We start from the raw sequence: 26555 nt of genomic DNA, 5'->3' as shown, positions 1-26555 counted from the left end.
ATCCCACTGATCATGTGGCCCATGTAGACAGAGTGTTTATGCCAATGTACAGCAATAATGATAATAATAATTATATAATAATAGTAATAATTTGAGTGGAGGCTGCTTTAAATCAATAAATTAGAAATGACAGGTTTCTTTAAATGAAATATATATCAGTCTAATAGATCATGCTTCAGATAAACCTTCAAGTCTTCAGGTCTTCCAAAAAAATATATTTCTTAAAATTCAAAACTTCTTTTTGAAAAAATCAAGAAAACACACCAGAGTCTAGCAGATTTTCATTTTAGAGGGAGTGAAGGAGGAGGGGTTATTGCTGAAGCACTTCTCTGTGTTTAACCTAGAAGTAAAAAAAAATGTTATATTTCAGTGGGTGCACCTGTAGTGGCACCAAGAAACCATGAGAGCAAGATGCAAACTTTTTCTCATGATGAGCACACAGTCAAGGTTTATGGGGACCTTAGACCTGACCTGACACCTGCACATAAGGACATTGATGTCTTACGGGGACATAGGGTCATTAAGAACTTATCTAAGTGCAGAACCGTGTGTATACATGAGTACATATGAATTTTAGATATGCATCAAGAAAAAAAAATTCCACAATGCATTGGGTCCAGATCCAAACATGTTAAAACAAAGTCTTAACCATTGTTAAGATAAAATCCAAACTGTTCTATCATCAGCCACTGTTTGATCAGTCCACCAGATCTACCCCGACCATCAACTCCAAACACCAACCTGAAAATGTGAGTTTTCATTTATTTTTTCATATAACACTTTATACAGAGTTGAATGATATATGTTTTTACAGTATAATACACAGTTCAAGTAGTACATGAATATGATTCCATACTTGCATAACGTACAAGGGAAATACAAAAGCATTTTACCATTTGTCATGGTATTCAAACTGGTGACGGACGGATTCTTATAGATATTTCTCTACATGCACTCATTCACACACACATTTCTCACATTCACATGATCCATCAAAGCAAGAAATGACACTGCATAGACAGGCTAGTCTGTGAACAGAAGTTGTGTTGAGGAGGACTATGATTACATAGAGGAGCTTATATACAGTTTACAAATCTGTTATACTCATAAACACACAATAAAACACACATTTTAAACATTGCAAAGTCATGAATAGTTGGGGTCAATTTTATGGAAATTATTTTTATATTCATTTGGACAAAAATGTTGCAATTGATTGAAATTAGAAGATAAAGATTTAAAAAAAAAAGAAAAAGAAAAAATGGGCAGGTTAATATGTGACACCAAATATTATTTTTAACCCTTTGGGAGTGTTGAACTGATATTTCCATGACTATCTAAACAGGAAAATCAGGTCCATTGATCTAAAAAAGCAAAAATATCTAAACAGAAAGAAAAAGAAACACAAATGATTTTTTTCCTCTTTTTTTTCTTCTTTTTTTTAAACGTGACTATACCTGAGTGTTTTTGGGCAACAAACATAGAATATAAAAATACTAAAAATGTTTAAACAGTACACCACCATGTGCATTTAGTCATTTTTTGTTGTTGTTGTGAATTTGTACTGTAACACCTTGACCTTTTAACATCACTATGAGGAATAAAAAGCAGCGGAGGATGTTATTCAGAGATGTTTACAGTACCTTCATTGAGCATTCTTCCAACACTGTTGGAGCATGTTCAGAAAATATAAGATATCATCCACACTCAGCTCTACTTCATACATCAAACATAGAAAGCAGGCGACACAATGATGTGATGATGTGCGTTGTAGCTTGTACGAGAGCAGTGATGCAGTTCAGCATGTCCGTACCATATTTGGTGGGACAGAGAGACTTTAAATGGTCTAATATTATATCTGCATCACATAAATAGGCTAAGTATATTTCCTTCTGCCTATTTTTAAGGGCAGTTTGACTTTGCTCATATAAAAAACAACAACAACAAAAACGCACCAAAATCAAAGAGTGAAAATGCAGCAATGATAATGGAAACAGATGTTTTAGATTCACAGAATTCTTTATTGTGTTATTCTTTAATTGTTTCTTTTTTTTTAATCTCTTCAGAATATTTGCATTAGGTTTTCACTTTTTGCAAATTTTGTGTAACATCTGAATGTTGTTAATGTTCTGCTATTTTCCACTACAAAGGACTCTTGTGATGTGAAATTACAAGTTTTTTGGGATTAGAGGAAAACCAAATCTATTACAGAGCTTTGTTTAATGTCCAATTCTGATTCTGATTGATCAATTATGGCATTGTGCTATTTATGAATAACAGACCATTGCTACTAATAGTAGACTGCTACTATGGATGCATCTGATCATAGACTCAATAGCAATAAAATACTTATTAAATAATACAAATTAATATTTAGATTTATATTATTATTTATTTTTAAGGTAGTAGCCATGTAATAAGCAGGATAATGTACAGTGAGCTGGTCATATTATTTTGTGGGAAAAAAAACCCTTCAGGGTCATTCAAGACAGGGTCCTACAACACCCCATTAGGGGTTTATTTCATAACAATGACATGCACGCTGTACATTATTTTTTACATACAAATAAACTAAATAAACTGAATCTTTTCAGTGGTCCATGTTTTGTTTTGTCTACTTCTTTTAACAGTTTCATTCTAAGATTTCACCCATTATGTCACACACTGAGCACATGAAAGTAGTATGTGACCATATTATACCTCCGTCGTCTGATTCTGAAGGCCTACAGTAGAGGAGCATGAAAGAAAGAGTCCATAACAAAAATACTGCTCTCATTTGCTTTCATATATATACATATGTATAGTGTATATATATGTCATACAGTACATGAGTTGTTTTGCATGAAAATGTTACAGATGAAACCCAGTGATATATATTGATACTGGACACTGCTTTTTATAAATGCATAATGCAGAAAAAAAACAAACAAACAAACAAAAAAACATTTTGAGTTTAACAAATAAAATACAATGGAGAACACTAATCTTTAGTCCACCACTTGTTGTCCAGACTGCATCATCTATTGGGAAATGTGACATTGAACTGTTTATTATATTTCCATGCACTAAAATCATCCAGTTTTTGTCAGGGCCCTGAAGTAATCTCTTTCTAAAGTGGTGCATGTAAAGGCAGACGGAACAGAAAAAGTCACACTCAGAAAAACACAGATATAACAGAAGTATTGAGCATGACAACACCTTGGCCAACTGACCCTAAGTCCCGCCCCTTTTTGTTCCGTGCTCTGATAACAGTTGGTAAAATTGGGTCCTCGGTACGTGGTATAAAATTTAGCTTTCATAGACGAGCTTAGCCCAGTATGGATGAAAGCAACCGATTTGGATACTTTTCTCTTGCATCAAGCCCTCACCCCTTTTTGGATGAAAACAACCACTCTATTTTGACTGCCAGTCAAAAACTATTTCAATGTCTTCACCAAATGCTTAAAATAAGAAAACAACTTGCTGTTTAGCCATTAGAAACCCAAATCCTCAGGACACTCAGGTGAGCAATTATGGATTGTCTTTGCTGATCAGTGACTGGCATCATTACAAAAGAAAAATGTAAGACACAGGGATTTTTTCTGTCTGCCTCCATCAAAAGTGGGCAAACACTTTTATTGGTGGAGCCCTGAGCACTTTTTAACATGGTTTCTGGTTTGTTATGCTGTACAGTGTTGCATGTGTCCTGAGGTCTGTGTGTTTGTATGTATGGGTGGACAAATCACTGAAAAGCAAATCTGCCCACGGCCATGAATAAAGTAACGACATATACCTACTGTATTGAATCTTCAGGTCGTGTATCGTTAAGACATGTTTTACCATTGTTGAACCAAACCACATTCTAAAAGCGTTTGCCATATTTTTCACAGTAAAAACCTGCAATGACGTGTTTTCCACTGACACACGTTCTGACTAGCCACTTTTACAGTGATTGTTTGACCAAGGTGCCAGGCTTGCTCAACTGTCAATGTACCAGAGACCGAAAGTGGGCGGGACTTAGGAGGGGTCAATTTAATCCTTGTCCATTCTACCTGTACACTCTATTGTAACTATTTAGCATTTAGTGCACTCTATTATACATATCCATGAATGGGAAAGAAAGTATGAATTTCTGCCAAATATGTCCTCAAATGCAATGTACTACACTAGATATTTCCTTTGTTGATGACATTGCAAAGCCATACAGGTGGTGGGATGAACACGGTAAAAATCTAAAGGAAAATGAAGCAGCTATCACACTCATGTGTTGCCCTTTTTTGTTATTATTCCATGATATACAGGATCCCCCCAGAGCTTCATCACCCTTTAAAACAAAAAATAAAGTCTCTTTGAGCTTCCACATTCAGTTTTTTCCTTAACTTGACTCCTTGTATTGAGAAGCAAAAGAAAGTCTTATACTGGTGCACAGTCCATGAACTGAAAAAAACAACAATCTCTGGTGGTCTTCGACTGAAATTTCCATCCCGGGTGGTGATCCAGCAGGTTTCAACTAATAATGGCTACTGAAAGTAGTCACGTGGTACAAAAAGAGAGGAGTCCCTTGTATCGGGCGGCAAACTGACAAGCAGGCTTGTGTGCCACTGCTGGAGGGTTTTTTGCAGCATTGATTTAAGTCATGCCTCTGCCTAACTGGCATCCACAACCTTAGTTTGTGTGTCTGTGTTTGCGTGTTTGCTTCACCTGACAATGAGTGTGTGTGCACTGGTCTACTGGTGTATGTACGTGTGACAGATAAGAAACAGTTTGCGTCTGTGCAAGCATGTTTTTCCACTGCTACAGTAAATCATGGGACACATGAGCACAGTTATGCTTAGTGTCCACTTTCTGACAATCAGTGTGAGTCGCTGTCTCTCAGATGGTGACGGGGCAGATGATGACTTTGTCCTCCAACATGACGCTGACGATGAGGAAGACGAAGTAGAGCAGGAACATGAGAAAGCCCAAGAACTTGCTCATTCTCCACTTGCAAGCCGCGATGGATATGATGACGAAGAGAAGCATGAGGAAGAGGAGAACGATGGCGCAGAACAGGCCATTGCTGCTCACCTCCACCGGCTTGAAGTCATTGATGATGTTGTAGATGAGCCAGGGGAACGGCAGACTGGAGGGAGATGAGGGGAGGAGAAGAGTTATTCAGGTTACGTCTGAGCTTGAGTTATTTCACGGGCCTGTTACCCTGTGTGTTTTCTTGTTTAATATACTCACCCCACAGTAATATCAAAGATGTTGGATCCCACAGAGCTGGACACGGCCATGTCACCAAGGCCTTTTCGTGCCACAATCACACTGGTGATCAGGTCAGGGATTGAAGTTCCAGCTGCTAATATGGTCAGACCCATGATCTCCTCTGTGATCCAGAACGTTTCTCCAACCTGAAAGGTAGAATAAGTTGCTTAAAGGTACACTGTGTAGGATTTTCCTAAAAAACATTATTATTATTATTTGCTGTGTGCAGGGTTTTTCTGGGCATCAACCCTTGAGCAGCCAATAACAGTGCACAGGATGTGAGGCTGGGACCTTAACATAGCAACCAATGCTTCCATCACTGTCTCTGTCTCTCCTCTGCTCTAAGTCAAAAGCTGCAGGTCTGTGTGTCTGTCTGACCAAGGGTGGGACTAAGCTAGACATTTATGGTCTTCACAATGCTAACATTAGCAGCCGTGGCAGCAAAGTAATCATTATTTTAGCCCAAAATAGGAAAGAGTCAAAGTTGGGTGGAAAAAAAATGGAAAAAGATGGGAAGGATCATTCTAAATGTTAACTTGTTAATAGCAGTCAGCTATGAAATCTGTGGTTTCGATTGGATCTGTGTCTCCCAGCTTGGTCAGGTCCAACATTTCTCGGTTCTACATGGGTCTATGTCCCAGCTTTCAAATAATGGACATGTCCAGTGTGGTTCCAGGTGTAACATTCCCAAGTATTTTTGAGTGAAGATGTTTATCATATACACACACAGGCAGAGCAGACTGAGGACACAGCAGCCAGGACGAAGTTTCGCTTCAATTGCATTCACACCAGATCCAACCATGTGGCACTTTCCTACAGCGCTGTTGCATCAAAAATAAGGAAATCGAATTGAATGCAACCCTATAATCATAAAAATCTATCACTTAAGTATTTTATTAAGGCAGATGCTACTTGAGCCCAGGGTGAAATAGCCAACGTAGCTATTTCAGTTCTGTTCAGACAATTTGTTATCCCAAGTAGGAAACTTGACTTCAGTCAGAGCAAAAGATAAAAAAAAAAACAGCAAGAATAAAAACATCATGTACCATAAACCAAAGTACAGACAACAAGACCTGGAGTTGAGTATGCAAGGTGGCTTTTTCACCCAGGTGTATATACCTTTACATGGCAGAAAAGGAAAAAAAAAGGTATCTGTGATTTACACCTGCATGGCAGAAACAAACATGAAATTCCTTAAACCTTACTGAGTACTTTTGTTTCTTCAACCAAACCAAGTATTTTTTTTCTTAACCAGTTTTGTAACCTAACCAAACTGCAACTGAAAACTGAGAACAATCATTTAAAAAAAAAAAATACTAACACTGACTTCTAATTTCACATTATACAAAAATCTTACTGTCCCAGAACAGGACTAGACTTAGGGGGTCAGGTATGAATAGCTAATTAGCTGCCATGTGCCTATTCTTGTCCAGCTGCAAATAGACACTTTATTTAAAAAAAACACAAAACAAACAAACTAAACTTTAATGGTAATATTTATATTTGGATCATCATGGATCAGACTCTCAAGATTACCAGAGATGAAGCTTCTTCTTTGATGCTCTATGTGTTTGGTACAGGATGCTAGGTTGGTACAAGATGATTCAATACAGCACGCTCTGATTTATAGTCTACCATTATGCAACATGCAGCGCTCTGTACCTATGGGAGCTAAATAGACCTAAGCGACCTTGCACACATGACCTCCTGCCTGTCTTTGCATTTGCGCTGTTAAAATAGAGCATTACAGGTTGATCTGGCTGTGGATCAAGGCAGATTAGTTGGGATTAGGTGCTTTGGTCACACATTCAACACCCTGACTGCTGCGCTCTCATAGGGGAGGCCTCAGAAATAGAATTGAATAGGATAGGAAAGACAAAAAGACAAAACACAAGTGTGTGTGAGTGTGTGTGTGTGTGTGTACCTGGTGAGCCCACCACACCATCAGATAGGAGAAGAAAGCAATCCAACAAATGGCACCAACGAAAGTGATGGGGAAAAACTTTGCTGAGGACTGGAAAAAAAAATTAAATTAAAATTTAGTTTGTGATCCACTCAGTAGAACAAAAACTCAATCAATGTCTGGTCAACATATAATACATCATTTTTGGGTTATTTTATGGTCACACACTGTATGTTCCATTCCAATCTTTTATAGTAACACAGAATTACAAATATGACTTTTGGCAAAGTTTAAATGAATTACGATCATACAGTGCACCTGAAAAGATCCTGTACTGCATGATGAGGAAACCAGCAACATATGAAAAAACATGGGGCTCCTTCCTGGCCTCACTACCATCACTACACCCCCTTGGCTGTTGACTTGATGTAGGAACATTTCCTCCTGCGCTCCCGTTAACGCTTCCATGTAGTAATATATACTGTATTGACATACAGCGGGACATCATACCATAAACTATTGAATTTTGTCCTTTTTTACCTTCCAGCTGAGGACAAGAGAGATATTTTTTACCATACTAGGGTCGTCTTCTTGCATTCCTTTTAGGACGTGAAGTGGATATTCCCATATCGTTCTCTATAAGTCATATGAAATTGTTCTCTTTGGGACTTTTTAAGAGGAAAAAGTTCCCTTGATAACCAGTGGGGAAGATCTGCAGACAGAACTTCCAGCCCTCAAAGGGTAGTTTCCATTTGGTTCCCTGTTAGTCACATTACAACATTCTATTAGAATATATAATGTGTCACATCTGACTGTTTGCCATTTCATTAAATTACAGTAACAACACAGTAACATTACTGAACCAAACGAAGAAAGACAGATTGGAAATTAATATTTCTGTTGGGAAAATCCAAAATAAAGTCAGAAATCATTCAAGAAGCTTTGAAGCAACATGTAGTTATCATGAAAAATTTGAGAGCACTTGGCGCCCAACTATTAGATATCTGAATTTGCCAGATTGTTAGTTGTAATTCCTCGTCATGCTTTTAGATTTTTCTTGCTGACAGGCTAACATAGGTTGACACATTGTTGTATGCAGCTACTAAGATGCAGAGAACGAATTTCCCTCTGGGATTAATAAAGGATAACTTGTAAACATGTGACGGTATTTCAAAATGCCAATTTTATTTCCACTAAAGGTTCAATAAAAGTTCCTGTAATGTAATGAAAAGGTTCTGATTATGTTCTGGGGACGTGATGGAAGGACCAACATTTGGACCAAACAACATTATTGGTCGGTCCCTCAAGCTTCCTGTAATGTCACTAAGGGTTCCTCAAATGTCATGGGAACATATCATAGAGACAAAAGGCAATGTCCTATAGTAGTGGGCTCCTATACATTCCTACATTAATTCCTACATTAATTGTTCATTAATTAATTGTTAATTAATTGCTATAAGTCAATGTTGTAACGTAATATATTTTTGCAGTGGTTCCCAAACTTTTCTCTTCAGAAGCTGAAAAAAGTTCCCACTCCCACCCATGATCATCAATCATTAAGAGTAACTGGGGAAGCAACGGATAAAAAAGGATTCAAGATGAATTTTAGTGAAATAAAAGTAAACATCATAGCATCAGCAAACTCTTGTTTGTTTATTTCCCCTACATAATTCATCCTCCACTAACTATCCAAGCCCCCCTTGCAGTGGCACCTCACCTCTGACCCCCAGTTAAGGAACCACTGTCCTAATGTGTGTATGTGTGTGTGTGTTTAAATGCACAAAAACTTGTCTTTCTTGTGCATGTTTTTACACACAAACATTGTGTGTGTGTGTGTGTGTGTGTGTGTGTGTGTGTGTGTGTGTGTGTGTGTGTGTGTGTGTGTGTTGTCACCTCTCTCCTGACATCGGGCAGTGTGAGCCACAGAGGGAGGACAATGGGCAGGATTAAGAGGTAGGTTATCCGTTTCCTGGTGGTGTCGGGCCAGGCCAGGCTCAGAGGCTGGTCTTCATCCTCCTCTTCCTCTCCACCCTGAGGAGAAGTTGACTACTTTATCAACTGTATATACATGCTAATACTGACACTGAGTCAAAAAGATGCACAAAAGCCTTTCAAATGTGAGCTTGGAGGAATGCTAAGGAATGACGTACCTCGTCTCCTCCTGCTACACCGTTCATTGGTGGTGTGACTTCCACAGCTACATTTGTGCTGTTGGGGATGTTTTTATCAGCTTGAGAAAAAGAAAAACAAGAGAGCATGAATAGAGTTTAATAAACCTGTTCATGAGGGCAGTATTAATTTGAAATAAAAAGTGGTGGTCTAGTGATGCTAAGAGAAGAGCTGAAACTTAGTACAATCTGCGTTTCTTGAAAGTTGTGTCTGGGAGAGGGCTCCTATGTTGAGAAACAAAATATGCTTGTTAATATTCTGAATTCAGTGTAACAGAGTATCACATGGAGGACCTTTTGTGCCCCTTCAGAGTGAATTGATCAAATGACAGCATCAAATATCAGTTCCACATTTAAATAATATGTAATTCAGATAAATCAGATAATTGATACATAAATCCACAACATACTGGTAAAAATGAATGAAAATAAAAAACAAAAATGTGTTATTTAATGACAAAATTAGTTGGTTTGGCTGACATTAAATTGCAAACTACCACACTGTCTCATACCTTAAAGAAAATATTGTAAATGTGTACTTGTGCAGTCATAGATTATAAAAAGGAAGATAAATGACCACTTCAGCCAGCTTAACCTCTTCTGTAACATCTGGGAAATAATAGGCTGTGTGTAGTCCACATTTTAAAATAAGGTCAAATCAAAAATACAGCCCTCATATTATAACATTAAAGGGGAAATTTGGCACATATTTTGTGGATGTCCAGTTATCATTATTGGTGTTACGGAAGAACTACACACATACTTCAGCTTGGGTTTCTTGGTTCCACCTCTGGATAGCCAGGGGGCGAGCTAGATGAGTATTTTTGTCACCTAACACTATGTTTTGGTCAATTGTACTGATAGCTATTATGAAAATTTGAGAAAACGCCAAATTTCAAGACAAGTTACTGTATTCTTAAGTTTTTAAAAAAGTTTTACCAACTACTGATCTCTTGTTAAGATAATTTGCTTTTAGAGAAACCCGAAAAATGTGTTTTAAAAATTGGTGAATAAACTAATTGAAATGAAAGTCAATAATATAATAATATTTAAATGTTTTCAATTAAAACGTTTAATTATCAGCCACCCAGAAAAAAAGACAAATCAGGTTCGCAGCTCACTGTGACCAAATTTTGAAATACTAATTTTTTGAGTTTCTAAAACTCAAGATTCAAGTTTATCATAAAAGAAAAGTAAAAAATATTTCAATGAAAGATTATAGTTTGGCTGTAGCTTTTTATTTAAAAACTATGAGTTTGAGTCAGAGCTCAAAACTGTATTGCAGTAAGTTGCCTTTTGTTTTGTTTTTACAGTGTGCGGTGGTTGTGATACACGACAGCGTGGGTGTCTGAAGTTCATGGGTATCCTGGTACTCAGACACACTGTCTGCAAGGCTCCATGAGCAGGAGAACTCAGTGTTCTTGGTCTGTAACAGCACTGATAGATGAATTGCTTGTTTTATTGCTGATTGAATACATTTACCACCAACACTGACTGGACATTCACATGAAAACTGGTGAATTTTCCCTTTAAAGATTTTATTTCAGTTGTCAATTGTGTTATTTGATTAACTCCTTTCAAATGATTAATTATTTAAGGTAATCAAATAAGTTTCCTAACCTATCATCTTCCATTTGTTAATTTTTATTAACAAATTCTTGATGAGGTTATTTGCTTACTAACTGCCCTTCTTAATCAATTGATGATTTGATAATTGATTTGTCACTTGATTTATCAATTGAGTTTTGAGTGGCACAAACGGCCTCCCGTAGTTTCACACATTGCTGTTACTCACCTACACCGTTGGCGTTGGAGCTCCCGTCTTCTTTACACTTCTGCTTGGCCATTTTGTGAAGGATTGACGCCTTCTCTTTGAAACGTCCTAAAACAGACAAAGCTCAGTTAGTGCAGCATGGTCTCCTCAAAATGTGTGACTAATGACTCTGCAGTGGGAAGAAATACAGTATGTTTACCCACTGTGCTGGGACTACTTGGTTGAGAAGGTAAGAGGTGAGGAAGTACTGAGAAGTATAAAGTGGTTGGTCCAACTTGGTCAAAGTCTTACCTCAAAAACTTCTATGTCCATGAATATTTTATCTATATGTGATGTAATGTAGATAAACAGTGGTGTAGAATTGGGTAGGGACGGTAGGGACATATCCCTACCAATATCCAGGGATTACTGAACTGTCCTTCACAATAACTTTGATCAGAAAATTCAAATATAACTACTGTTGTCTGTCAGAGTCTAATCAATATTAGTTAATGAGATTCAGTATTATGAAAAAGCACCTGTGCTAGATGGTAGACGCAAAACAATGAGTTTTCATACTTTGAAAGATTGCGTGCTCCCCCTTACTAAGCCTCATAGTGGTTTGGTCCACTGCCTACCTAGACCCACCATCTGTTTTTACTGCCATCATATTTAATATATAAATTAAGCGACTAGCAGAAAACCTGTCGAGTTATTCAGACCATCAAGAGGAAAGTCAGAAATATACATAAAATCTTTTTTTTGTAATTTATTTCCTTGCTGAAATCTTAGTCAGCACTCCTCTGGCAGCAGCACAGCATCTCTCCTTCTCCCCTCACATATTCTTATGGGGACACTGTCTCTCTGTCCCTCTAAACCTTCAACAGTTTATTATATTTGTTGTCCCCACCAAGAAATATCCGCCCTTGTGCATGTCAATATTTGTGCTTATTTCACATGATTTTGGCATTATATTTTATTTTAGAGATCTTGTTGCATTGAGCGCATACCTTCATCACTGAGGGGGTCCAGGGTGTGGATCATGAGCTGGAAGATGCTGTTTCTCATCAGTGAGTTGTGTAGAGAGGCACAGCTGCCTTCCCTCTGCAGCCGGGGTTTGGCCTGTAAAAACACCAATACAAATGTCAAAATTATTGCAAAAATTAATATGTACACCTTATTTTGCAAGTGAAATCCCTCATAATTTCTATTAATTCATGAAACTCATAAAACACTGCCAGATAAGATGGGTGGAGAAAAAAAATACCCTGATGAGCACAAACTGCCAACTGTTATCCAGTGGACAGTGTTCATGTCTCCGCTGCAGCTTAAATCTCTCTCTAGGTACATATAGATTACATATCCAGAAATAATTTTTTCTGTAATTATAGTTGATGTTGATACATACCGCATATGGTGAATATATACAAGTACATAAACTGGTTTCTAAATTTACACATTTACACTCACCGTCAGCTTGTTCTCATCATCTCCAGGTGCATTTACCTTTAAAAACACACAGAGAAAAAAACATATTACATATATATATACATATACAGTACAGATGACTTATATATACAGATATATGGTGGGTGTGGACACAATAACACAAATGCATGCACTATATGCAATCCATTACATTAGGTAAGTAAAATAGCACATATCTCATAAAATTCAATATTTGTTCAGTTTGTTCAGTGGTGTTGGATTGGATTGCATTAGTGCAATGGCAGTGTGGGGAGGAGATAAGAGAATTAATCTATTGTTCCGATGAAAATACAGTTCACAATGAGCCTCAAAGTGTTGAGTTAATATTGGAACTGAAAATGTCTTGGACCTTGTACTTCCTGTTTACTCAGCAGACCAATGAACAATGACCGAACAGTGAAAACATGATCTCCTGAAGAAAAGATTTTTACAGATAATATAGATACAGATTATTAATAATCAAGGAGACTGCTAACAGGTGCGCCTTTGCAGTAAAACTGAAAATATTGGTGTCAAAATTTAGAATAATGATTTTCTGCTACTTTACACCCACAACATTTGCAGTGTACTTATTATTCCACTACTAGATTTAATTGATAACTTTGATTAGTTACTTTGCAGCTTAATTTACTGTCATATAGTGGGCAGACATGGAGTGACACTACAGAGTGGACTACAAACAGAGAGAAGTGGCTGCATCAGAGCAAAAGAAGCGCATTTTTTAATTAATTTATTTTATCTGATAATAATTATAATTCAGATCAGAATTCTGATGACTGTAAACATGTCTGAGACAATAATCAGACCCTGCAGATTTTGTCTGATCTGTTCTTCTAAAGGACAGGCAGGGAAGATGGCAGGAGCCCCAGGTAACCTCAATTATGAAGATGAAAAATATGCAAAGTCTTGTCATGGCTGCCCCTTTTAGGAAGAACAGACTGAGTTTTTACAGCTGATAGACTTTATCTATATGGCACACTATATAACACACCCTTAATTCCCTCCTTTAAAGGGAGACTTCTCCACTTTCTACGTGGATGTCCATCAACGTGTCGATGGTAAATGATGAGCAAGTAATTCCTCAGTGCTGGTATTCTTCTTCTGCTGCAAAAACTGTTGTTCTTCCTGCATCACGTGCATCATAGTGATATCACAGGTGTTAAGGAAGAACTACATTTCTCTGCCCTCTGGGCAGACATATAGCAAGCATGCTAGATGAGTATTTTTGTCACCTAACACTATTTTCTGGCCAGCAAAGTAACATCTATAGGCGAGGGTGGTGATACACAGCAACATGAGAGTGGGAGTCACCACAGTGCATCCTGGTTCATGTAGGCACTGCTGCACGGCTCCACAAGCAGAAGACTCTGTTTTCTCAGTCAATATAGCGCACACTGAGAAATTCACAGCTTCAGCTGACTACATTTACCATCAACACTGACTGGACATCCACATGAAAAGTGCAGGAGTTTGTCTAATTCCAACGTGAAGACTACAGGGGACGACTCACACTAATCTCAACCCCAGCCATTTCTTCAGAGGACATATACAGCACAGCAGTGTCACCACATGGAGAAACACACACAAATACACACACACAAATGCACACACACGCACACTGTCCACTGGCTGGGACAGATTGAGACTGTGGTGGTGATCAATTTCAGCAGTGGGGAGGGTTTGGTGTGGGAATCAGGGGGAGACCTTCATGACAACAGATGGGAACATAAAGCACAGATATTTGTGTGTAGGTATTATATAATCAAATATATTTCTGTACTGCACTTTTGTAAGTTTTAACTGGTCTCTGTAAATTGTGCAGTACATCACACAGATAGTGACCACGCTGGAAAAACTGCACTGGCAAAAGATCTCATAGTGCAATAAAAAGCTACAGCAAGGAAGCTGTTATATAAGGTTTAGATGTCATGAATCAAATGCTTCATGAAAACTGCACAGAAATAAAGCCAAGAAAAAGAAGTCTGGCTCCACCTGATCATCTAAAACTGTCTTATAATAAAAGAACTTTGTTAGGATAAAGATATATATGTTTTCTGATTTGGTTAGAAATTAAGTAAAATGACGGACCAAAAAGCCAGTCACTTTTGAATTAACCTTGTGTAAAGTGTGTGTAAGGTTAAGGGGGATCTATTGGCAGAATATTGGAGAATTTATTTCATTAGTGTATAGTGAAACATAGAATGAGCACCACCATGTTTCCACAGAAGCCCAGAAGAGACAAACCAAACGCTGGCTCACATATTTTGCAAGTTTCATGGTAATGCTACACAATTAATTGATTTTTTTTCAAAATCGCAATATGGCTTTCTGCGATTTTCAAATTGCAGGAGGTGCAATATTTGGTCAAGGCAAAATGTGTATCAAAAACTTTTACATGATGAATGAATGCCGTGATACAGAGATGTACTGATCAACAAATCAGATTCTACAGACTTAAAAAAAACTTCTTTATTTAATACAAAAAAAATCACACCTTAGTCATTTTAACATGTCTTTCAAACAAAATAAGAATAATGATAAAAAATTACCATTACCTCTAATATTGCGAATCATATCACAGTTGCAATATCAGTCAAAATAATCACAATTAGATATTCTGTTGAAAGCGTCCAGTGCTATTTTATGGACGCCATAGTTTCTCCCAAATGCTTGGAAGGGGAGGGTGAGGTGAGGGATACTCACCACTATTTGCCTTTAAATAAGTCAAAATCCAACATTTTTTTATGCATTTTTTGTGCATAAGCACTTTCCTCATCCCTCCCAGTGTATTGTTCAACACAATTTTTTATGAACACTTAACATTTATTTTAAAATAAACTCCCTCACTTGAACCCTCACAGACTCACAGACTTCATATTATTTGACTCCAGGATTAAATTGATAAAAGTCAACTATTTTTTCATATTAGTGAAAAGCTGGACCAGCACTTTTCTTGTCTGAGGTTCGCTCTCCATGCTTCATCTTTTTCCTATAATAGCACTCGTAAGCATTAGCTTACACACAAATTACATCGCACAGCCCAGGCAACTATTGCATTTCTTTAACATGCTTCCTAATGTATAAAATACATCAACATGTGAGACAAAGACAGCATCAGACAATGACAGCATGCAGAGAGGTAGAGGGTTTTGTTGTTGACACGTTTTCATGATGGATGCACCAGAGTTTGAGCAGATAATCCTTTTAGTTGGCATCTGACAAAACACCTGCTGCTGTTATGGCAGCTGAGGTTAGGAGTTTTCTTTTTGTCTTTTTAAATGGATCATCACTCCTATAGACTTATAACATGTTCATTCAGATCTGTTTGAGTGGGGATTTATTGCTTCGGCTGCATGAGGACCCCCTGACTGCAGTTTAGGTGATATTTATGATTTTCATTCAGCTGTAAGTTCACGTTCTCTAAGTTTCACCTGCTGAGACAAAATCAGCTGAAACACAGGATATCATGTTAGAAATGTTGCTATAATAAACTCTAAAGTGATTTCTTCTCATTTTAGATGGAGGTATTTCATGCAGCCTTTTTAATATAATCATTACTATTAAATAAAATGAATAGAAATATATAGAAATATGTATATTAATATTTAAAATGAATAAGTATTGAAAAATAAGAAGTGGTGGACACCTGTCCGCCGTGTCCATGTGAGCAGCGTGCTCTCTGCTCTAAGAACAGAGGCCAGCTTGGCATTAGTTCATGTTGGTTAGTGCTCACATGGCTCCTGATGAGAGCTGCTTGAAGACAAAAGACACTTATAGCCTGCTGCCTGACTGAAGCTGGATTTTAAAGGGACAGTTCACCCCAAACCAAAAATACATGGTTTATGAAACTGCTAACAACAAGGTCTGTGGATTATCTTTAGTAACTGGGTCATGATTTTTGGAGGGAATTTTGAATTTTGCCATTTAGTCCCATTATGTTGAAGCAAAAGCAGACATCTTTGATATCTCTGATATCTCCAAAACTCTGCGACTCACACCAAAAAAAATCTAGGTGGATCGGCAGCACTACAGGCCAGGGGAAAATATGTATTTTTGATTTTGAGGTGAGTTTCCCCTTTAATGATTCTCCTTGACATGAAAACCCAGTTTAGGTGATTTTCATGTTTACAGCTACATATTCCTCTGTCTGACAAACACCTTCAACCTCCTGGACTCAAGAAAACCTTTAAAATAAAAACTAAAAAAAATAAAAATCATTGCCATCAAGCCATAAACAGCGAGGCTGTACTGAACATGTAGTTGTACTGTATTTAGCAGTCTTTTGCCACAGTGCGCTCAGATAATTGCTGTATTTTGTTATTTGTTTTGAAATGCTGCTAATGTTTGTCTCATTTTCCCGTCTTCACCCAGGTCTCATCTCCACTCTGATAAATGAATCATCACAAGCCTGTCTGGAGTCCATCCCACATGGTTTTAAGTCAAATAAACCTTTTTTTTTTTCTTTTTTGGTTTGTTTGACACCTTGATAGGAATATGCCACTTTTTAAAGTGCTTAACAGGTGTTATCCAAATAACTATAATTTGCAGAAACTTGAGGAAGACATCGATGTAAGTCTCTAAGAAACACTGGTGCATTCATTTTGCTTTGCCCAAATACAAAACTGTGAGGTAAACTGTCATGTTTTATTGCAGATCATAACTCCCCTTACTTTATGTTACTTTGGAAAAATATATTGTTTGGATTCACTGAATATAAATCTCTGTTCACAGCTCTATTTGATTTATTTGCTTATCATTCTGATTAAATTTTATATTCACAAATCCAAAAGTGTGAGAAAAAAGACAAAGTGTTCAGAGCTGACTGCTCATATGAAACAATACTTTTCTTCTATATTTAAATGCACATTCAAAAAACTATATATATGTATGATCTTTGAAGCTTTACATGATATTTATTTAAACCTGAATGTTTTATCTGTTTTATTATAACCTGTTGGTGATTGGAGACCCAACAAGGTGTTGCTAACTTTAATAAATAATAATAAATCAATAAAGTTGATTTAAAAAATGTGTTAACAATGTTAGGTCATTTTTCAACAATTTCTATTTTGATAGCACGTGTACAGATTGGATCCATTATGAAGCCGCATGTTGTCATTTACATCTTATTATTGTCTGAGCTCAGTATTTGATGCAGTTGCAGAGATGTAATAGGCTCACCTCCAGCTCATTGGTTTACAGTGGACATCTCTTTAAACTGATTGATGACGTACAGAAACATAAGTGAAGAAAACAGATACCCACAGAGAATTTGTCTTAATGTAAATCAGATTTTGTTAAACAGCACAGCTCAGGACATATCTTTAACATGTCCCACAGCTGTAAAATATAAGTATAATTTATACATTAAAACGTTTTTCTTTTGCGGTAAACTTAGATGAAATTCACCCAAACTATTTTAAATAAGTATCCAAATCAGTTAAGACATATTACACTGTTAAATAAATTTTCTTAAACCTATTTTGTTGAGATAATGTACTTTTATTCTTTAGATGAACTTGAATCTGTATTTCCAAAATTGATGACAGTGAGCTGTGAACCCGATTTGTCATTATTTGTTTGCTTGAAAATAAATGGTTGCAACTGAAAATCTCAAATTATTAACCATTATTCACTTTCACTTTCAGTGCAATTTTTTGGAGGTTTCTAAAACTGAAAGATTTAAGTTGATCTAAAGAAGAAAAGTAAATTATCTCAACAAAACCTTCATGAAACGTTTTCATAACTTTCACAGAGTTTGAGTTGGGCTCAGAACTTAAAAACTTACTGAAGTGAGTTGCCTTGAAATTTTGAGCATTCTCAGCTTTTTCGTTGTAACATTGTACAAACAGATCATTGTTTGTTTATGATATGACAGCTGTTTAAGATTTAAGATTTAAGATTTAAGATTGATCTGTGAAGAAAAAAAGAACAAGAAGAAGAAGAACAACAAGAGGAAGAATGAGAGGAAGAAGAAAGCTTCACCAGAGATTTTGATCACTTTTGACTGAGCTGCTGTTCCAGTTCAGTGGTCTCATCCTCGCTCCAGACGGGAAGATGAACTTTGCCTTCATCCCAATTATCATCATCACTGTCATACTGAGGCACAGTCAGATCACCTTTTCTGTCTCTAACTCTCTGCGTCTCTTTCTCTCTCTCTCTGTGTCTCCAGGGTCCACCTGACTGACCGTCCGAGCTGTGGGACTTAGCCAGGATTAATCGGCAGAGATCACCACTTTTAGACGGGTGATTTTCAAGCCTGCGTGTGAAGTCCTGCAGCAACCTTCACAGGTCACCATGCTGTCAACATTTCTCTTTCCCTTTCACCTGTCAGCAAACAGCTGACATCTTTTCCTCTTTATTTACAGCTTTTAAATTGCACTGCAGTCAGTGAGCATCATGTGGCTTGCTCAACAGAACACCTCAACAGTCATAAATATGTTTCTTTCACTGATGGCAGCAGAGTTTGATGTGAAATGACAAATTCAAACCTGTGAAACTGAAGTAAACAGCTGAAAATGTAAAAAAAAAAAAAAAAAAAAAAAAGTAAGAAATCACTTAAAATAAGCTTTGTGCTGATAGATTCCACTGTATGAAGAAAAGTATCGCTCTTCTTAAATAAAACATTTTGTCATTTCAGCTGTAACTTGGTGTAGTGCAGAGGAAAAGAAGTGCAGAGGAAAAGCAATGTGTAACACATAAAAAGACAACATGTAGGCCTTTCTGCAGACTGGATCATGACTATTAAAAACTTTCACCTAGGGGCAACAGTAAAGCTATAATTAGTAACTTTTCACAGTAATAACTGTCAAATAAATGTTCTGTTTAATAGTGTGTAATGTTGCAGGTGCACAGCACTGTTGCATTGTGACCAAGGTAAGATATTAATGATAGCCTGGAGACATTGTGACATTTTGTAAGAGCTCTGCAGAGACTGAGTGACACTGCGATGGGCTGTGAGTTTGCTGTCGTCACTGCAGGTAAGCAGTTGATAAGGGGATCAGGGAGGATTGTCGTCTTACTGCCATCAACAAGCAAATGAGCAGATCTTCTCTCTGTCCTTTTAGGTAATGCAGTGTGTGTGCTGTGCAAAACCACCTGAAACATGCATTAAAACATGCATGAAACAAAAACCACACCACATCATGAGCACGACTGCAGGCCGAGCGAGGAGGATTCAGTCTTTTCTCTCAGCGACCTGCTGATTCCTGCTCCCCCAGGGAGCATCTGACTATTATTAGAGGCTCTAATGGGATTGGGGAGCATTAACCCGGCGGATTATTGAGCAGCTACCGACACATGAGGGCAAGGCGAGTTGGACATCAAGTGCCGGACAGACAGAAAGAGAAAAGCTGTTCTTGGGTTGAGGTGAGACATCCTGAGGAACACCTGATTCCCAGAAGGGCACAAATGTCAAACAGGGCTTCTGTAACAACATTTACAGCAAGAGAAATTGATTGGACTGAGTTTCCAAATATAGTGTATGTGGTTTAGGATTAAAAAATATATGAAATATACAAGGTGGATGACATTCAAGATATACTACACAGTTCAAAAAAATTCACCATTTATTTTTTATATAAGAAGAGTTCAGCGTGAAAGGTATACAAACAGCCATTATTAAAATGAACCAACACTTATTTAAAAATTACTGTACAGTAAAAAAAAAAAAAAAGGAAAATAGGAAATAGGAAAATAGATATCCTGTCAAAACAAACCAAACAAATATGAGAGAGATATATGTATTTTGCAAATATGCAGAAGAAATAGCTCATAATTGTATAAAACCCCTACATAAAAGCAAGTCATGCTTCTTGGGAAGCTTTTTTTTCTTGTTTACAATTAGCATTACAAGGGGAGGAGCTTTAAAGCAGATATTGGATGCCAGTGATCATGAGCTCATCTGTTGGCTAAACGTGACAGCTTCTACTGGCCTGAATCACCGCCATAAATATAGTCCTGTCTTTCTAAGAAGTGTTTTCAACAACTACAGAATCTACAGTATCTTGTTGTCTGCACATTTTTGAGGACAGGACCTCACTTTGTGTTCCTCTAATGAGAAGAAGGTGCACAAATTCTGTAATGAATGTTTCCACAAAAACAAAAGGGAGATCACGTGCAGCAGTGCAGTGTATACGCCCCTGAAGAACTGGTGATGGGTGATGTCGGTCTAGGCTACGGTCTAGCTGCTCTAATGATGAGCCTACAGCAGTTTCAGCGTTCGTTCACCTGAGCGCCGTATGAGATTACAACGTCAGAGAGCAACAGATCTGACTCCAACTGCACACACAGACAGAACAAAAGACGGAGAGACAAACGTGAAAAACAAAATAGCTTCTTTGAGTGGATGTGTTGGTGTGTGTGGAGCGGTTTGACAGCATCATCACGTCCACTCTCTGTCTTCAATCTTGCATTCATGCAACAAACAGCTAATGAGCTGATCTCAAAATTGCACTTTCCCATCATCCTCTCCCAGCTGATGTGAAGTGATTGGTTTAGTGGCTGTGGAGTGATTGTGAGATTGTGAGTGTGCTGTTGTCATTAGGTCAACATCCTGTGAGTCACACTGTGCAAGAGCCTTTCACTTCTGGAGAGACAATTAAACTGTCTTCAGGTCCCTCATACGCTCCTAATATTGTGACCACACACAGAGGCTAATGTGTGTAATCCATGTGAGGATGAAAAACCACAGATACTCTGATATTATGAGCTGAAACAAAGGACAAACAACACTCTTCCAGAGTCAAGAGATCACTTTTTCCAATGTCAGGATAAAGACAACAGGAGCTGAAGGAGGTCGAAGCGATGCCACAGGGACTTCTGGACTAATTTTGCTGTTTCTTCTTTGATTAATTTAATTTTTATTTAACTACCTACAATATTCAGGGTACATTTTAAATATTTTTTACATCGGATTTCACCATGGAGAGAAGACGATCAAAATGTCTTTTTTAATAAACACATATCTCAGTATAACTAGTGTCATTACAACTTGGACTCACACGAGATTTTGACATGACTTACTCCTAGAATGGAAATTATGTATGACTATGTTATATTCTGTAAATCTGCCTTGTCAATCCACCAGTCACAGCGGTTCTGCTTAAGGTTTCTGCTTCTTAAAAGGAAGGGTTTTTTGGTTTTTTTCGCCACAGTGCCTGGTCTCTGAACTGATATGGTGCAAAGACTTTTTCGTCTAAAAAATGTTCTATTTGGTTAAAAAATGTTCTAATTGATTAGGTTCCCATATGTGAAAACTACAATGTGTTTCCCCTGTCACTTGCAAGAAGTAATTTCTAAATAGGATAAATAAAAGGTTGACAGGATTTTGATTAGTGAAATACATTATTTTTTATATAATTTCAGGCTTGCGTAGTTTGGACAATGTTCATGTTATCAAAAGCTGTTTAGGTGAATTTCCATGAATTTTAGATTGGAAGAACACTAAAAACTTCATAAATACCCTTTTATAAAGAAATTATAAATTAAATCTAAAATGAATTTCTTCTTGAACTTTCTTAGGTATTGTAACATAAAATGTCTTTGTATTTCAGTCCAGTTGGGACATTTCACGGACGAGCTCTGGTACATCAGCCCTATTCTGAGATCCTTCCTGGACTCTGGTCTGGAGTAGGTTGCTAAAAGTAGTGGCTGAGGACGAGGCGTGTTCCTAGACTTAGTCAGCACCAAGAGGCTGTGGTCTGGCTCTGCGTCTGGCGCTGACCGAACTGCACAGGTGGCAGGATAAGACAAATCCTAATATCCTTCCAGAGGGGAATTGAGGAGGGTTTGGCTGACTGACAGGGTGCTGTCTGTTCAGCACTATGTTTTAACACCCTCCCTGCTCCCTGCATAACACCCTCTCAGGTTCCCAGAACAGGAGCACTAGCATCCTTGGGGTCAGTAGCCAGGACAGGTTCACTCTGTAATCTTACTCATTGTGAAATAAGAAACACTTTTCTCAGAATAGTCATCAGCAGATGCTCAGGCTTCATCTAAGAGACACTGACAATAAACAGTCACACTTCTTGCCAGGAAATGTCGCTATCCTCATCAGAAACTCGTGGCAAGAATCAGAAATGCTCACGTAAAGAAAATAACTTTTTGTACTTTCACACTTTGAATCGTGGTTGGATCTTTTCAACTTTTCAACTCCCTGCTCTCTGGCAACCTAAAAAGTCACATAAAGAATTAAATCCTTCCTGATGGTTGTTTCTGATGGGGATGCTTCTTTAGTCAATCAGTGAATGAGAACATTGGGGTAAATGGATGGATGGATGGATGGATGGATGGATGGATGGATGGATGGATGGATGGATGGATGGATGGATCAGCTATTGGCACTCAAGATGGGGTGAAAGATGGCTGTGTTGAGAATAAAGTGGTAAGAGTTGGGTGGGTATCAACAGTGATGCAATAAGGGAAGATGGATGGATCTATTGATGGTTAGGTGTATTGTTAGATAAAGGATGGATGGATAGATAGACAGGTGGAGTCAGGCTCACCTTTGGTGCAGTCTCCAGCTCGTCTACCTGGTTGCTGCCCAGGAGGCTCTTGATGACAAGTTCTACTCGGGAGTTGAACTTCATGAACGTCACGTAGCAGGTGTAGCAGAGCAGTAGGCCAACGCTTTCGACCACCGTGATTTGATTATCCAGAAAGAAATAGATGAGCATGAGCAAGCCAATGATATAGAATGAGACGTCTCTGAACAGAGGCCACCAGGTGAGATTCAGCACCTCTTTGGAGAACAGGGCGCACATCCCGATCACAAACAGGATGTTGAAGACGGCCGAGCCCACGATGGTACCAATACCCACGTTACTGTGGGAGATGAAGACTCCTATGACGGAAGTGAAGAGTTCTGGGGCTGAGCCACCTGCCGCCATGAAGGTGGCTCCTGCTACATCATCTGAGATCTCCAGCTTCTCTGTGATGACAGTGAGTGCAGGAACAAAGAACTCATCGCAGACGATGGCTAAGGCTATGAACATGTACAACATGCCAAACATATGAAGAACCACATAGCCCTGGCGCCTCTCCTCGACGCTGAAGTAGTCCGTTGGGTAGTCGCCATGATTCATCTCTATACTAGATGATTTCATGGCCACCGGTGTGTCCTCTAGTGCCTTTGAGAGGTTGTGGTGCTGCAGAAGAGTTCTTTGGGGCACTGCAGCCTCTGCCGAGCCCTCAACATCTGGATCCAGCTCCTTGGCCACCATTGTGGCCAGCGACAAGGCACTCCATGAGCAGACTGTGCAGACCACCGCCAGGCTGATGACGAAGCCCAGCAGCCGTCCAGGTCGCAGCTTCCTTCTGATGCCCTGGTAGCGATGCCTGGTACAGCTGCTGTGAGGTCCCAGAAGAGGTGCAGAGCTGGAGGAAGCCATTGTGTCCCGACTCCTTATGGGTGGCATGAAATCCATGGTGTTTGGCGCAGGTTGTCGGGCAGAGTGGAAGTGTCTAGAATCCCCCCCAAAGCTGGGCTGGCGGTGCTGGTGGCTACGAGGGTAGGGGTTTGACAGGCCGCAATGGTTTATCGATTTGTTTGCATGCTGCTCCCTGGTCTAAACACAATGGAGGCCCTGCAGTCTGATTCCAGGATCCAGCCCATTGAAAGGCTTCCTCATATTACTTACTGCAAGACACAAGAGTGAAAGAACATGTTACGATCTTTCTCTTTCCACTCCTGATATCCATTCACTTACAGGCTCTGTTAGAAGAAAAGTATATTAAAAAAAGGTTTGCCACTGAACTGCAAGGTAGGGCCAGGGGTGTTTCCAGACTTTTTTGACTGGGGTGGCCCAAGCAGGGCCCTGAGTTATGCAGGAGTGGCAAGAAGACCCTACCCTGGTATTAGGGTCGATACCAGACACCAGTTTTCTAAAATCCATTTTAACAAAAGGAAAATTATATTACACATGAAGGTATAACCACTGACTTCGCAGGAGGAAGCTGCTAAAAGACTTGGGAGCAGCTGTAGACTGTTTTTACTCTGAGCTCTTTACTCAACCTGGAGAACTGGACTAAAATGAAGAAACTGATGGAACATCTGTGCAGTACTGGACTGTATGAAAATCTAAATATTGTTGAAACTCCTTAGATATCGAAATTTGGCATTGAATAATAAAGCATTGTTTGATATGCGATAGTATTGAAGGAATTTGATCTTGAAGTTCAACCCAGCCCTGCACAATATTGTGATAAAAGTCTATATATATCGAATTAGATTTTGGATATATTATATATATCATGATATGGCAGGATTCCTGGTTTTAAAGGCTACATTACAGTAAAGTGATGTCATTTTCTGAACTTACTGACTGGTCTAGCTGTTGTATTATTTCCCTTTACCCACTTAGTCATTATACCCACATTACAGATTTTTATTTCTAAAAAAATCTCTTTGTGTTAATATTTCATGAAAGAACTAATAGTCATTCCTATCATATTGTTATAATATTGATAAATACTGACGGAGGCAGTTGGTCAAAAATAGCTTGATTTTGGATTTTATCCATATCACCAAGCTCTATGTTATATACTGTTGGATAGTTTAATCTTTTAGAGAAAATATATATACTGAGATATATATTGTATATCATGGCACAGGCTAAAAATATCAAGATATTAGTTATAAGCCATGATATTGATGCTCATGAACTTGACTTTAGTCCTTGTAGTTTATCTTATAAGGCTCAGATGAATAATAATTGCCTCTAGACTGTTGATTAAGTTGATGATTAAGAGTTATTGTTTATGTGACTCGGCACAGTTACTCACATGACTCATGAGAATCTGATAGATCGTGTCAAATTTAATTGATCTACTATCAAATAAAGTTATGTGACACATAGTGGAGATTATTTTTATGGGTTTGTGCTGCCTTTTATCTTAAATGTATTAATTATGTATGATATGTAGGCCTTTAAGTCTAATATTTCATGTGCTGTGTAATGCTGTCAGAAAATATCCACTATGCTGTGGGAATGAAAATTTGATTGCATTTTAAAAAATACAGTACATTCATACATATACAGAAGTTCAAATTCTTTGAAGCTGAATTGCAGTACGTACTGAATTGCAAATAACTGTTGGGAGTAATAGTATTAATAGCAGCAGTTCTGTTAAAAGTGTTGTGGCCTTATTGACATTGTGCTGTGAATCTGCACAGAGAGCTCTCCTTTAAGTGAAGCTTGCACATTAGTGAAAGCTCATTAGGAAGCTATTTAATCCCTGAGAAGATATACTTAGATTAGCCTCAGGCCCTGCACACCGAGGCCACTGCACAAAGTCAAAGAGTAGACACTAACTAAATGATTAGTGAATTGTACAAGATGCACAAGTAGAAGCTGGTGATCATTAGCACTATTGAGCACTGAAACAATTGCACTGAGAAAAGGTGCAATATTCAGCATTGTTCATCAACTTTAAAGTCCTGAACAATGCACAGTCTTCTTGCAATCTGCTATGAAACACCATTTTATCATTGTAAATCGTTTATTTAACATTTGTCAAACCAACTGTGCTGTTAAAGTAGCATTTAAGAATCAAGCGGGACTCTCTTAGGACATTAAAGGAAAGACATAAAACAGCTACACACAGATTGCAAATAAATACTTTTTTTTCTCTCATACCACACTTGGAAGTCTCCAGTTCAGCAGGAGGGCCTCCAGTAGGTAGTCAGGTCCTGGGGTCTCTGAGTGAATATTCCACCAAATTGAATCCTAAAGGAGAAAGGTCCAGAGGGCTGAAGGTCCCAACAGTAAATCCTCAGTGAGATTTTCTTCCCTCAGCCGAAGTGGAGCTCCAAGACAGCAGGTCAGAAGCAGAGGACCGAGGGCTCCTCCCTCCCTCTCAGTGATCCTTCCCCCTCTGATGCTGCCTCCCTCCTTCCCCTGCCTTCTCTCCTTGTCTCCTCTCTCTCTCTCCATGTCTAAGAATAGGGATCAGTGATGCCTCCCTCTCCCCCTCCACACCCCCACCAACCTGTTGCCACCTCCTTTCAGTGTGTATA

The 26555-nt window shown here is 38.3% G+C and overlaps 1 protein-coding gene across 2 annotated transcripts; it reads right to left on the bottom strand.

Moving 5' to 3' along the window:
* Positions 1-4747: 4747 nt before the first annotated feature.
* Positions 4748-26387, bottom strand: slc24a2b (solute carrier family 24 member 2b). Of its 2 annotated transcripts, XM_084714172.1 has the most exons (11): positions 26176-26387; positions 23044-24176; positions 12521-12556; positions 12061-12172; positions 11093-11179; positions 9484-9522; positions 9280-9359; positions 9023-9160; positions 7151-7240; positions 5206-5372; positions 4748-5101 (listed from the first exon to the last, which is right to left on the bottom strand). In XM_084714172.1, exons 2-11 carry the CDS (start codon positions 23962-23964, stop codon positions 4852-4854), a joined length of 1920 nt encoding a protein of 639 aa, XP_084570298.1. In that variant the 5' UTR covers positions 23965-24176; positions 26176-26387; the 3' UTR covers positions 4748-4851. The 2 variants fall into 2 exon arrangements, with proteins under 2 accessions (XP_084570298.1, XP_084570303.1); XM_084714177.1 differs by lacking the exon at positions 9484-9522.
* Between the last annotated feature and the right edge of the window lie 168 nt (positions 26388-26555).

The sequence above is a fragment of the Lutjanus erythropterus genome, chromosome 3 (genome assembly GCF_056507025.1).
Source record: "Lutjanus erythropterus isolate fLutEry1 chromosome 3, fLutEry1.hap2, whole genome shotgun sequence".
Classification (NCBI taxonomy): domain Eukaryota; kingdom Metazoa; phylum Chordata; class Actinopteri; order Lutjaniformes; family Lutjanidae; genus Lutjanus; species Lutjanus erythropterus.
This window is presented reverse-complemented; position numbering and strand designations above follow the sequence as displayed.